Source organism: Balaenoptera borealis (assembly GCF_965194805.1).
Source record: "Balaenoptera borealis genome assembly, chromosome: 14".
In the NCBI taxonomy this organism is placed as follows: Eukaryota; Metazoa; Chordata; class Mammalia; order Artiodactyla; family Balaenopteridae; genus Balaenoptera; species Balaenoptera borealis.
The window spans coordinates 27,523,606-27,536,101 of NC_138875.1; the positions used below are offsets into that span (position 1 = coordinate 27,523,606).

General features: G+C 44.0%; 1 protein-coding gene across 4 annotated transcripts in view; it reads left to right on the forward strand.

Moving 5' to 3' along the window:
* Positions 1 to 12,496, forward strand: part of EPG5 (ectopic P-granules 5 autophagy tethering factor) — a 136,283-nt gene that overhangs the window by 51,987 nt on the left and 71,800 nt on the right. For all 4 annotated transcript variants that reach the window (XM_082353305.1, XM_082353306.1, XM_082353307.1 and 1 more), the window contains exons 17-19: positions 4,231 to 4,371; positions 11,593 to 11,737; positions 12,291 to 12,488. In XM_082353305.1, the coding sequence (XP_082209431.1) occupies positions 4,231 to 4,371; positions 11,593 to 11,737; positions 12,291 to 12,488 (484 nt within the window). The remainder of the gene's footprint in view (positions 1 to 4,230; positions 4,372 to 11,592; positions 11,738 to 12,290; positions 12,489 to 12,496) is intronic.

Sequence of the window (12,496 nt, forward strand, 5' to 3'; positions counted from 1 at the left end):
TTGTAGGTTCTTCTCCTTCATCACTTTAAGTATATCCTGCCACTCCCTTCTGGTTTGCAGAGTTTCTGCTGAAAGATCAGATGTTAACCTTATGGGGATTCCCTTGTGTGTTATTTGTTGTTTTTCCCTTGCTGCTTTTAATATGTTTTCTTTGTATTTAATTTTTGACAGTTTGAATAATATGTGTCTTGGCGTGTTTCTCCTTGGATTTATCCTGTATGGGACTCTCTGTGCTTCCAGGACTTGATTAACTATTTCCTTTCCCATATTAGGGAAGTTTTCAACTATAATCTCTTCAAATATTTTCTCAGTCCCTTTCTTTTTCTCTTCTTCTTCTGGGACCCCTATAATTCGAATGTTGGTGCGTTTAATGTTGTCCCAGAGGTCTCTGAGACCGTCCTCAGTTCTTTTCATTCTTTTTTCTTTATCCTGCTCTGCAGTAGTTATTTCCACCATTTTATCTTCCAGGTCACTTATCCTTTCTTCTGCCTCAGTTATTCTGCTATTGATCCCATCTAGAGTATTTTTAATTTCATTTATTGTGTTTTTCATCGTTGCTTGGTTCCTCTTTAGTTCTTCTACGTCCTTGTTAAATGTTTCTTGCATTTTGTCTATTCTATTTCCAAGATTTTGGATCATCCTTACTATCATTATTCTGAATTCTTTTTCAGGTAGACTAGCTATTTCCTCTTCATTTGTTAGGTCTGGTGTGTTTTGACCCTGCTCCTTCATCTGCTGTGTGTTTTTCTGTCGTCTCATTTTGCTTATATTACTGTGTTTGGGGTCTCCTTTTCACAGGCTGCAGGTTCGTAGTTCCCGTTGTTTTTGGTATCTTTCCCCAGTGGCTAAGGTTGGTTCAGTGGGTTGTGTAGGCTTCCTGGTGGAGTGAACTAGTGCCTGAGTTCTGGTGGATGAGGCTGGATCTTGTCTTTCTGGTGGGCACGTCCACGTCTGGTGGTGTATTTTGGGGTGTCTGTGGCCTTATTCTGATTTTAGGCAGCCTCTCTGCTAATGGATGGGGCTGTGTTCCTGTCTTGCTAGTTGTTTGGCATAGGGTGTCCATTACTGTAGCTTGCTGGTCGTTGAGTGAAGCTGGGTCTTGATGTTGAGATGGAGATCTCTGAGAGATTTTTGCCGTTTGGTATTACGTGGAGCTGGGAGGTCTCTTGTGGACCAGTGTCCTGAAGTTGGCTCTCCCACCTCAGAGGCACGGCCCTGATGCCTGGCTGGAGCACCAAGAGCCTTTCATCCACACGGCTCAGAGTAAAAGGGAGAAAAAATAGAAAGAAAGAAAGAGGATATAATATAGTGAAGTAAAATAAAGCTATTATAAAGCAAAGCTATACAGACAAAATCTCCCCCAGAAGCATATACATATACACTCACAAAAAAAGGAAAAGGGGAAAAATTAATATATCCTGCTCCCAAAGTCCACCTCCTGAATTTGGGATGATTCGTTGTCTATTCAGGTATTCAACAGATGCAGGCACATCAAATTGTTTGTGGGGTTTTAATCAGCTGCTTCTGAGGCTGCTGGGAGAGAGTTCCCTTTCTCTTCTTTGTTCGCACAGCTCCCGGGGTTCAGCTTTGGATTTGGACCCGCCTCTGCGTGTAGGTCGCCTGAGGGCGTCTGTTCCCCGCCCAGACAGAATGGGGTTAAAGGAGCAGCTGCTTCGGGGGCTGTGGCTCACTCAGGCCGGGGGGAGGGAGGGATACGGATGTGGGGCGAGCCTGCGGCGGCAGAGGCCGGCGTGACGTTGCAACAGCCTGAGGCGCGCCGTGCGTTCTCCCGGGAAAGTTGTCCCTGGATCACGGGACCCTGGCAGTGGCGGGCTGCACTGGCTCCCAGGAGGGGCGGTGTGGAGAGTGACCTGTGCTCGCACACAGGCTTCTTGGTGGCGGCAGCAGCAGCCTTAGCGTCTCATGCCCGTCTCTGGGGCCCGTGCTGATCGCCGCGGCTCACGCCCGTCTCTGGAGTTCGTTTAGGCGGCGCTCTGAATCCCCTCTCCTTGCGCGCCGTGAAACAGAGAGGCAAGAAAAAAGTCTCTTGACTCTTCGGCAGCTGCAGACTTTTTCCCAGACTCCCTCCCGGCTAGCTATGGTGCACTAACCCCTTCAGGCTGTGTTCACGCCGCCAACCCCAGTCCTCTCCCTGCAATTGGAGCCTCAGCTCCCAGCCCCGCCCGCCCCGGCGGGTGAGCAGACAAGCCTCTCGGGCTGCTGAGTGCTGCTCGGCACCGAGCCTCTGTGAGGGAATCTCTCCCCTTTGCCCTCCGCACCCCTGTGGCTGCGCTCTCCTCTGTGGCTCCGAAGCTCCCCCCTCCGCCACCTGCAGTCTCTGCCCGCGAAGGGGCTTCCTAGTGCATGGAAACCTTTCCTCCTTCACAGCTCCCTCCCACTGGTGCAGGTCCCGTCCCTATTCTTTTGTCTCTGTTATTTCTTTTTTCTTTTGCCCTACCCAGGTACGTGGGGAGTTTCTTGACTTTTGGGAGGTCTGACGTTTTCTGCCAGCGTTCAGTGGGTGTTCTGTAGGAGCAGTTCCACGTGTAGATGTATTTCTACTGTATCTGTGGGAAGGAAGGTGATCTCCGCGTCTTACTCTTCCGCCATCTTCTCTCCGGGTCCGGAAGGCACTCTTTACGTCGTTTCTAGTAGCTCTAGTGTCATTCACAGTTTCCTGTACCTCAGGTTCCTCATCTATGAAATGGGAATAATAATAGTATCAGACTTACTTTATGAGGCTTAAGTGAGTTATAAGATGTTTAACATGCTTAGAACAGTGTCTGGTATGTGGATTCTTTGAGTGTAGTGCTCTGAACTTAATCGTTTCATGATTTCTCTAATTATATTTATTCTGGAATTGTAGCTCTTTATTCACTAATACTGCTGTGAGTCCTCTCTAAAATAAATACTGGTTTAGTGCTGATTCCTGAATCCTGAGTGGGTGTGAGGGTGAGAGTGTTTCTTTTTGGGGCTGAACTCCACTGTGGTCATTTGGGATGATTCTAGAACCAACTTAAAACAATCTTATGAATGGGCTTAGGGTTGGGGGCAGAGTGTGAAGGACGTAAGTTGTACATGAATATAAAGTCATATATAATACAGAGAACAGTAGTCAAAAAAAATCACCCAGAATCTTTCTCATCTTAATAAAACATTGCTTATTTTTCTGTTTATTTTTATTCAATATGTTTTCCTTGGATCTTTTTTAGAGCTGTACTATATGCATAATTTTATATATCCTTTGTTTTTTACTTCTAATATTGTAAATGTTCCCCTTAGGGCGTAATCTTTGCATTATTACTTTTATTTTTTGAAAAGATTTTTTTTCCCCCCAGAATTAAAGTGGTGTAACTAAACTATAGAATTAGGAAAATGGAGAAAAAAAACACTCTTTTTTACCACTCCAACACAATGAGCATTTTAGTGTGACATTATCCCTGTTTTTTCCCTGTCTGTACAGTATAACTCTTCTTTACTAGTAGTTATAGTTAGAAGTATAAAGTTTTGTTTTTTCCTAGTACCATTTTAGCAGAAATATTTTTCCATATTGCCCTTGGTCATCATATGCATACTTTTAAGATGATTATGTAATATTCCCATTGAATGGATTTTTCCAGAATGTACATTAAGTCATTTATGCCTCTGAGTTTACAATTATGAATAATTCTGAAAAGTACATTTTTACATGGATCATCTGTCATATTTTCTTCCATATTTGAGATTATTTCTTAAGGATAGATACTCTGAAGAGTCAAAAAAATAAGTAAATTTCTAGGCCACATTGATTTCAGAAAAATTCTGCCAGATTATACAGACAGATTGAGCTCATTTTTGAATCTTTGCTATAATACCTTGTGGGACTACGTAGACAATGAGAGCCCCGTGACTCTTAGAAGAAGCACCATTTGAGAAGCGAAGTGGCCAGGGCTCTGGACTAGAAATTTGCAAACCTGGGTCCTCAATTTGACCCTATACCAGGAAACTGTGTGAATTGGGCCATGATACTTCACCTTTCTTTCGTATAAAATGATAATATAAATGAACTTTTAAGTTCCTTTGTACTTCTAGAGTTCTGATTCTAGCATTTCTGTGTGAAGTTTGGGTATGCATAAATGTGTTGGAGACCTGAGATAATCTGGGTAGCGTGTAGACTGATAGTGCATTGGAAGAACATCAGTTTATGAACTGGCTACCTCATATGCTCATTGCCTTTTTCTTTTTCCATAGCATTGAGAAGTTCTGTGCAGAAGGCATCCCACTCTTGGGAATTCTGGTCCAGTCGAGGCATTTGAAAACAGTGGTCCATGTCCTGGATAAGATTCTGCCTTTGTTCTACCCTTGCCAGTATTACCTTCTAAAGAATGAGCAGTAAGTGGAGAACAGCCCAGCGAGTACAAAATGACTATGTTCTCTGGTTTCTCAGGTATAATATAGGGAATGATATTTCAATAGTGTATTTTTTTTTTAATTTTTAAATTTTTAAATTTTTTTATTATTTATTAGTTTTGGCTGTGTTGGGTCTTCGTTTCTGTGTGAGGGCTTTCTCCAGTTGCGGCGAGCGGGGGCCACTCTTCATTGCGGTGCGCGGGCCTCTCACTGTCGCGGCCTCTCCCGTTGCGGAGCACAGGCTCCAGACGCGCAGGCTCAGTAGTTGTGGCTCACGGGCCTAGCCGCTCCACGACATGTGGGATCTTCCCGGACCGGGGCACGAACCCGTGTGCCCTGCATTGGCAGGCGGATTCCTAACCACTGTGCCACCAGGGAAGCCCTCAATAGTGTATTTTTTATGAGGCAGAAAACGTCCTGCCTATTTTAGAATGCAGAGTGATGAACAGTGACTCTAATAATGATTCTAGTTTTATTGTCATGAAAGATACTTCCCTTTGTCATTTAATTTTGGGTTGCTTATAGCTTATTAATATTGAAAAGGGTGGTGGTTTCCATGAAACTGGGAATAGTGCTTCTGACCTTGAGCAGCAAATGGCTTTGCTGTTGTAGCAATAGCAAAACACGTTGCTTTTAATTGCAGTGTGCATGGGGCAGTATTATAAACAGAAGATACACAGGAAGGTGCTCATCACATGAGACATTGATAATCTTGTGGAGAAAATAAGACTTCTGAAGTAATCACAAAGTTATGAAGCAAAATATTGGCAAGGCCATGCTAGGGGATATAGATTGCATTTGCATTACAGTTGACCCTTGAACCACACGGGTTTGAACTGTGCAGGTCCACTCATACGAGGATATTTTTTAATAAATACACTGGAAAATTTTTTGGAGATTTGTGACTATTTGAAAAAACTCATAGATGAACTAATGTAGCCTATAAATATTGAAAAAAATTAGGAAAAAAGTATGTCATGAATGTATAAAATAAATGTAGATACTAGTCTATTCTATCATCTACTACCATAAAATATACACAAATCTATTATACAAAGTTAAAATTTATCAAAACTTACACACACAAACACAGACCATGCATGATGCCATTCATGGTTGAGAGAAATATAAACAGACGTAAAGGTGCAGTATTAAATTACAACTGCATACTGTACTACTGTAATAATTTTGTAGCCACCTCCTGTTGCTATGAAGGTGAGCTCAAGTGTTGAGTATCCGCCTAACACGCTTTGTGACGCTAATCTTCTCCGACTGAGCGGTTTGTCTCTCCAGTAAATTGTGCATCACAGTAAAAAGTGACCTCTTGCGGTTCTCGCGTCATTTTCATTGTGTTTAGTGCCTTAAGTAACACCATAGGACCCATATGAAGTGCCTCTAATGATTCTGGAAGTGCTCCCAAGAAGCAGAGAAAAGTCATGACATTACAAGTAAAAGTTGAATTGCTTGATATGTACCATAGATTGAAGTCTGCAGCTGCACTTCCTGTCATTTCAAGATAAATGAATCCAGAGTAGGAACCATTGTAAAAAAAAGAAAAGGAAATTCATGAAGCTGTCACTGCAGCTACACCAGCAGGCTCTGAAATGTTGTACTTTTTGTGAAATACCTTTTTATCTCATATTGAAAATGTAGCTTTTGTGTGGAGCACAAGATGGCTATAAGAAAGTCATACCTATAGACCCTAATATGATTAGAGAAAAATCAAAGTCATTATGTGATAACTTAAAGCAAAAGGAAGGTGAAAGATCTAAAGCTGAAGAATTTAATGCCAGCATAGGATGGTTTGATAATTTTAGAAAGAACTTTGGCTTAAAAAATGTCAAGATAACAGGAGAAGCAGCTTCTGTCGACCAAGAGGCAGCAGACGAGTTCCCAGATGCCATTACAAAAATCATCGAGGAGAAAGGATATATGCCGGAACAGGTTTTTAATGCAGATGAAAGTGCCCTATTCTGGGGAAAAAAAATGCCACAAAGGACGTTTATTAGCAAGGAAGAGAAGCAAGCACCAGGATTGAAGGCAGGAAGGGATAGGCTAACTGTACTGTTTCGTGTAAATGTAGTTGGGTTTACGATTAGGACTGCCCTTATCTGTAAAGCTGTTAACCCCCCAGCCTTGAAGGGAAAAGATAAACACCAGCTGCCAGTCTCTTGGTTGTACAAGGCCTGGACAGCGAGAACCCTTTTTTTTTGATTGTTTCCATCAATGGTTTGTCCTTGAAGTCAAGAAGTGCCTTGCCAGTACAGGACTGCCTTTTAAAGTTCTTTTGGTATCGGACAGTACCCCTGGCCACACAGACCCCATGAGTTCAACACCGACGGTGTCACAGCAGTCTCTTTGCCCCCACAGACAACGTCTCTAATTCAGTTTCTAGGTCAGGGGGTCATAAGGACCTTTAAGGCTCATTGTACATGGTACTCTATGGAAAGGATTGTCAGCACTATGGAATAGAACCCTGATAGAACATCCTGAAAGTCTGGAAGGAATATACCATTGAAGGTGCCATTGTTGTTATAGAAAACCATGAAAGCCATCAAGCCCAAAACAAATTCCTGCTGGAGAAAACTGTGTCCAGATGTGCATGACTTCATGATTTATGACAAAGCCAATCAAGGAAATCATGAAAGGGATGGTAGATATGGCAAAGAAGTTGGGGCTGGGAGTGGGGGAAGGGTTTCAAGATTTGGGTCTTAGAGAAATTCAAGAACTAATAGTCACCACACCAGAGGAGTTAACAGAAGATGACTTGATTGACGTGAGTGCTTCTGAACCGGTGCCAGATGATGAGGAAGAAGACGTAGAAGAAGCAGTGCCAGAAAGCATTAACATTAGACAATCTGCCAGAAGGTTCTGATTATTCAAGACTGATTTTGATTTCTTTTATGACATGGACCCTTCTATGATGCGAGCACTGAAACTAAAGCAAACGGGGGAAGAATTGATACTGTATAGAAACATTTTTGGAGAAATGAAAAAGCAAAGAAGTCAGAAATTTCGATATATTTCTATAAAGTTACACTAGGTGTGCCTCCCTCTCCTCCTTCCCTTCCACCTCCTCCACCTCTTCCGGCTCTGCCACCCTGAGACAGCAAGACCAACCCCTCTTCTTCCCCCTCAGCCTACTCAACATGACGCTAATGAGGATGAAGACCTTTATGATGATCCACTTCCACTTAATGCATAATAAATGATCATTATGCTGTACAATTGATAAACTTACCTGTTGTGTATATGTGTGTCTTTGTGTGAAAATCTGACAACCGTATGGCCAGGACTGTATGAGATGTTTTTGTGTCATCATCATCATCATCACCTAAGTATTCATCATGTAGCACATGCTGTGCCAGACTGGTATTGAAGTGGATAGCCTATCCTTGCATAGGCATAAGGTGAGAGAGATTTAATATAAAATTAATACTGTGTTTTTCTTACTGTTTTATAACTTTGCTTTCAAAGAATTATACTACTGTACAGTATGCCTCTCTCGTAATTGAGAAACTATATCAGGCTGTCATCACAGGTAAGTGGTTTTTTAAAAAATGTAACAGTGTTTCTAATACTGTATTATGAATATGACTGTCATACTCTATGCCACAAAATTTTTATAACGATTCATTCATTAGTATATAGGCTAGATGATTGTGAAACAATCGTATTGATTATACTAGGCTACCATAAAGCAATCATATTGCTGCTTCTTCATTATCAATGCAGGAATTGTTCTACCTGTAAATAAATATGAATTTCTTTTTCACATCGTCTTTTCGTTTTTGATGTCTAGTGTTAGCATGTATAGCATCTACAGTGTTTTATAACATATAAGACAATATTGATGTAGGTACTGACAGGTGATTCATCTTGTAAACAGATGATGTAAACTTACAGTATCAATAGATACAGTACAATACTGTAAATGTATTTTCCTTATGATTTGCGTAATATTTTCTTTTCTCTAGCTCACTTTATGGTAAGAATATAGTATATCATACATATAACATACAAAATATGTGTTAATCGACAGTTTATATTATTGGTAAAGCTTCTGGTCAACAGTAGGCTATTAGTAAAGCTTTGGGAGGAGTCAAAAGTTATACATGAATTTTCAACTACATGGTGGGTCAGTACCACTAACCCTGTGGGTTCAAGGGTCAACTGTATATGGTAAAAGTATATGGAATTAGGGTAAAAGAAATAGCTGCTTGGGGAGGGAAGGAATTAAGGATGGATACGAATCAAGATTCTTAATTGCACATGATGAAAATTCAGTGTACACTTGTTTTACCAGGAAGGGAATGTATTGGCTCATGTGATTGGGGAAAAAGGCTCTTGATAACAACAGGTCATTCTAAAGTGGTGGTTCTCAACTAGAGGGGTTTTGACCCTCAGGGGACATTTGGTAATGTCTAGAGATCATTTTGGTTGTCACAACCTGGTGGGGTGGGGCAGGTAGGGCAGGTGGTTGGGAGAGGGGGTTATAGGGGGATTGAGGAGGGCTGCTACTTAAATCTAGTGCACAGAAGTCAGGGATAGTGCTAAACATCCCACAGTGCACAGGAGAGCCTCTCCCAGGAACCAGCCGTCCCAACATGGCAGTAGTTGCAAAGCTGAGAGGCCCTGGGTTAGTATTTCCCTTTCTGTTTATCTACCCTCCCAGGTCCCTTGGCCCTGCTTCTCTCTCTTTCAAACCTTCTCTTGCAGGTGTACTTTTTCCAGGGGAATGAAAGTACATGGCTACAGAGAGAACCAGGCATCATCCTAGTTTCCCATGGGAAAGGCAGATGGTTTTCTTTATCCTTGTTCCTTATAATGATTCCGATTGGTGTGACTTACTCATGTGCTCTCCCTGAGCCTGTCACCTTGACCAGTGGGATTGACCAGTCCTGAGAGGAAGGTGTATAGGGATTCTGTATTGAGAGACCCTCTCTGCCACAACTCTATAGCATGGAGGAAAGACAGTTCCCCTAATGAGAGGATGTGTTAGCAGAAGGGAGACAGAGGATGCTCAGTGAACAGAAGCAACAGATGACCCACAAATATGACTTTGTGGGTTTCTTCTTTTTTTAAAAAAATAAATTTATTTATTTGGCTGCGTTGGGTCTTCATTGCTGCGCGTGGGCTTTCTCTAGTTGTGGCGAGCGGGGGCTACTCTTCGTTGTCGTGTGCGGGCTTCTCATTGTGGTGGCTTCTCTTGTTGCGGAGCACGGGCTCTAGGCACGCGGGCTTCAGTAGTTGTGGCTTGTGGGCTTCAGTAGTTGTGGCTCATGGGCTCTAGAGCACAGGCTCAGTAGTTGTGGCACATGGACTTAGTTGCTCCGCGGCATGTGGGATCTTCCCGGCCCAGGGCTTGAACCCGTGTCCCCTGCATTGGCAGGTGGATTCTTAACCACTGTACCACCAGCGAAGTCCCAAGAGGTACGTTTCTAATTGAGCTTCGGAGTGCAGGTAGGTGTTGGGCCAGTGGAGAGGACATGGCAAGACAGGGCTTTTTCAGTATCCGTAGGGGGTGAGAGGAGGGTCTGGAGAGGACCAGGTTGGGGAGGAGCTGAGTGAAGGCACAGAGGTGGGAAGAAAAATACCTGTCCAGGGAGCCGGGAGGAGGTCATCTGGCTGGAGCCTTTTGAAGAGCGAGGAAGGGGGAGGTGAGGCCTGATGTGGAGGAGGCCTGTATGGCAGGGGACAGGTAGTACGTCCAAAGGCATGAGGGGGACATTACAGTTTTCCCATTGTGTGTCATTTCAAACAGTGTGTCGCAGACTTGCCTGGGGATGAGAATCACGGGAGGGAGCTTATTAAGTATGGGTTCCCAGCTCCTCCCCTGGAGAGTCTGCTTCAGTAGGAATGGGTTAGGGCCTAGGGACCTTTTTTGGAAAAATTAGCACTCGTGGCCCTGAGCAAGTCTGGGACCACTTGTGTTCTGGTTGGTGCATGGCTTTCAGGGTGGTCAGGCTTGAGTTGTGTCCTCACTCCATCGCTCTCCTAGTGTGAACACAGGTGAGTTCCTTCACTTTTCAGAGCCTCGGTTTCTTTACTTGTATGATGAGATAATGCCATTTCTCATACAGGCTGAGTGTAAGGATTAAGTGATACACAGGCAATTTGATGCCTGCCTGGAACAATTTTAATAAATTGTCTTTAGATTTTTGCGATTTTGAGAGATTTTAAAATTAGATTGAATGGGCTGTTTCCCCGCCCCTGGAGTTGTTAAATTTTGAGTAAAGGTAAATCTTTCTAGGCTCCATTTCAGATGTTTCCTCCTCTGTGTCTCTCCCTTTGCCCTCTAATGCCTGCGCTAGCTCTGTCCTCTGAACTCTTACAGGGCTTCATTGCGCCTCTCCTGTCATAGCTTTCCCTTTCTACTAGAGTGGAGTTTGGCCTGTGCTGTACCTCCTGTGAAATGGGAAGCACCCTCACTCAGCAGTAACCTCTGTGCTGCCTCCGTCTGTACGATGGGGCGCCAGGAGGGTCAGGCATTGCCCTCAGACACATAGGAAGTGGTCACGTCCTCAGGATGCAGTTACCAATTTTAAGTGCCACGAAGGAAAACAATGGTGCTATGAGGGAGGTTAATGGGTTAGACGTATTTTAGGTGGGGGGGGAGGGGTCAGGAAGTCTCTGAGGAAGGGACATTGCAGATGAGATGGGAAGGATGAGTAGGAGTTTGCCAGGTTAGATGTGGGGAAGTGTTTCAGGCAGAAAACCCAGCAGAGGCAAAGGCCCTGAGAGAGGACGGAGCCTGGTGCACCCAGGGAACCGAGGGCATGTCCGTGACTTAAATGTGGTGGTATCCGTGCCCCACCCCCCCGCAGTGTTCCATATGCCACTTTATGTGGAGTTGACACCCCATGAAAGATTGCAGAGTGATTCTGTAGACATCTCTACTCTCGTTAGTGGGGGTTGGGAGGGGATAGAGCAGCGCTTTGGGTGTTTTCCCTCTAATGCTCTTTAACTTGCACGGGTTTGTGTGTCTTAGGTCTGTTCACTACATGGGTAGATTTAACCCACGTCAAACTGGAAAACTTTATTCTTCTGAAATTCCTGAAGATTTATCAGAATCCCTAAATAGAGCTTTGGTTTAAAAATGGGACACGTCAGTATTTTTTGTTTCTCTTAAGTAATTAGCCACTGGAAATTCTGTTGACTTCCGATTGGAAGGTAAAGTGCGTTGTCCTATGTGCTCGGCAGGTTTCTGTCACACCTCCTCCTGTTCCTACACTTGGACATCGGTGTCCCTCAGGGTGTCACGCAGCAGGTCACCCACAAGGTGGCACAGCACCTGACAGGAGCCAGCCATGGGGACAACGTGAAGCTTCTCAACAGCATGATCCAGGTCAGGGCCCTGTCAGCCCCTAAGTACACCCTTCCCCGCCTTCCCAATCAAACACCCCTGTGCTAACATGTCTATGTGTTGGTCATTTCAAAGCACTTGGCACAGTGCTTTTGACCAAGAAGGTCAACAGATCTGGGTTTTCCAGTGGAGGTAGGTATTATTTTTTTTTTTTTTTTTTTTTATGGTAAGTTACCTTATTTATTTATTTATTTATGCTGTGTTGGGTCTTCGTTTCTGTGTGAGGGCTTCTAGTTGCGGCGAGTGGGGGCCACTCTTCATCGCGGTGCACGGGCCTCTCACTATCGCGGCCTCTCTTATTGCGGAGCACAGGCTCCAGACGCGCAGGCTCAGTAGTTGTGGCTCACGGGCCTAGTTGCTCCGTGGCATGTGGGATCTTCCCAGACCAGGGCTCGAACCCGTGTCCCCTGCATTAGCAGGCAGATTCTCAACCACTGCGCCACCAGGGAAGCCCCGGTAGGTATTATTTTATTAGTGTTTTAAAAATGGGAGGCTGGTTATTACCTTTCACGTCACCTGAGCCCTTTCTCCGCAGGCCCACATCTCTGTAAGCACTCAGCTCAATGAAGTGGGCCCGGTTGCCGTATTAGAGTTCTGGGTTCAGGCTCTTATAAGCCAACATCTTTGGTACCGAGAACAACCCATCCTCTTCCTCATGGACCATTTGTGTAAAACAGCTTTTCAGCTGATGCAGGAAGACTGTGTGCAGAAATTGCTCTACCAGCAACATAAGGTAAACCT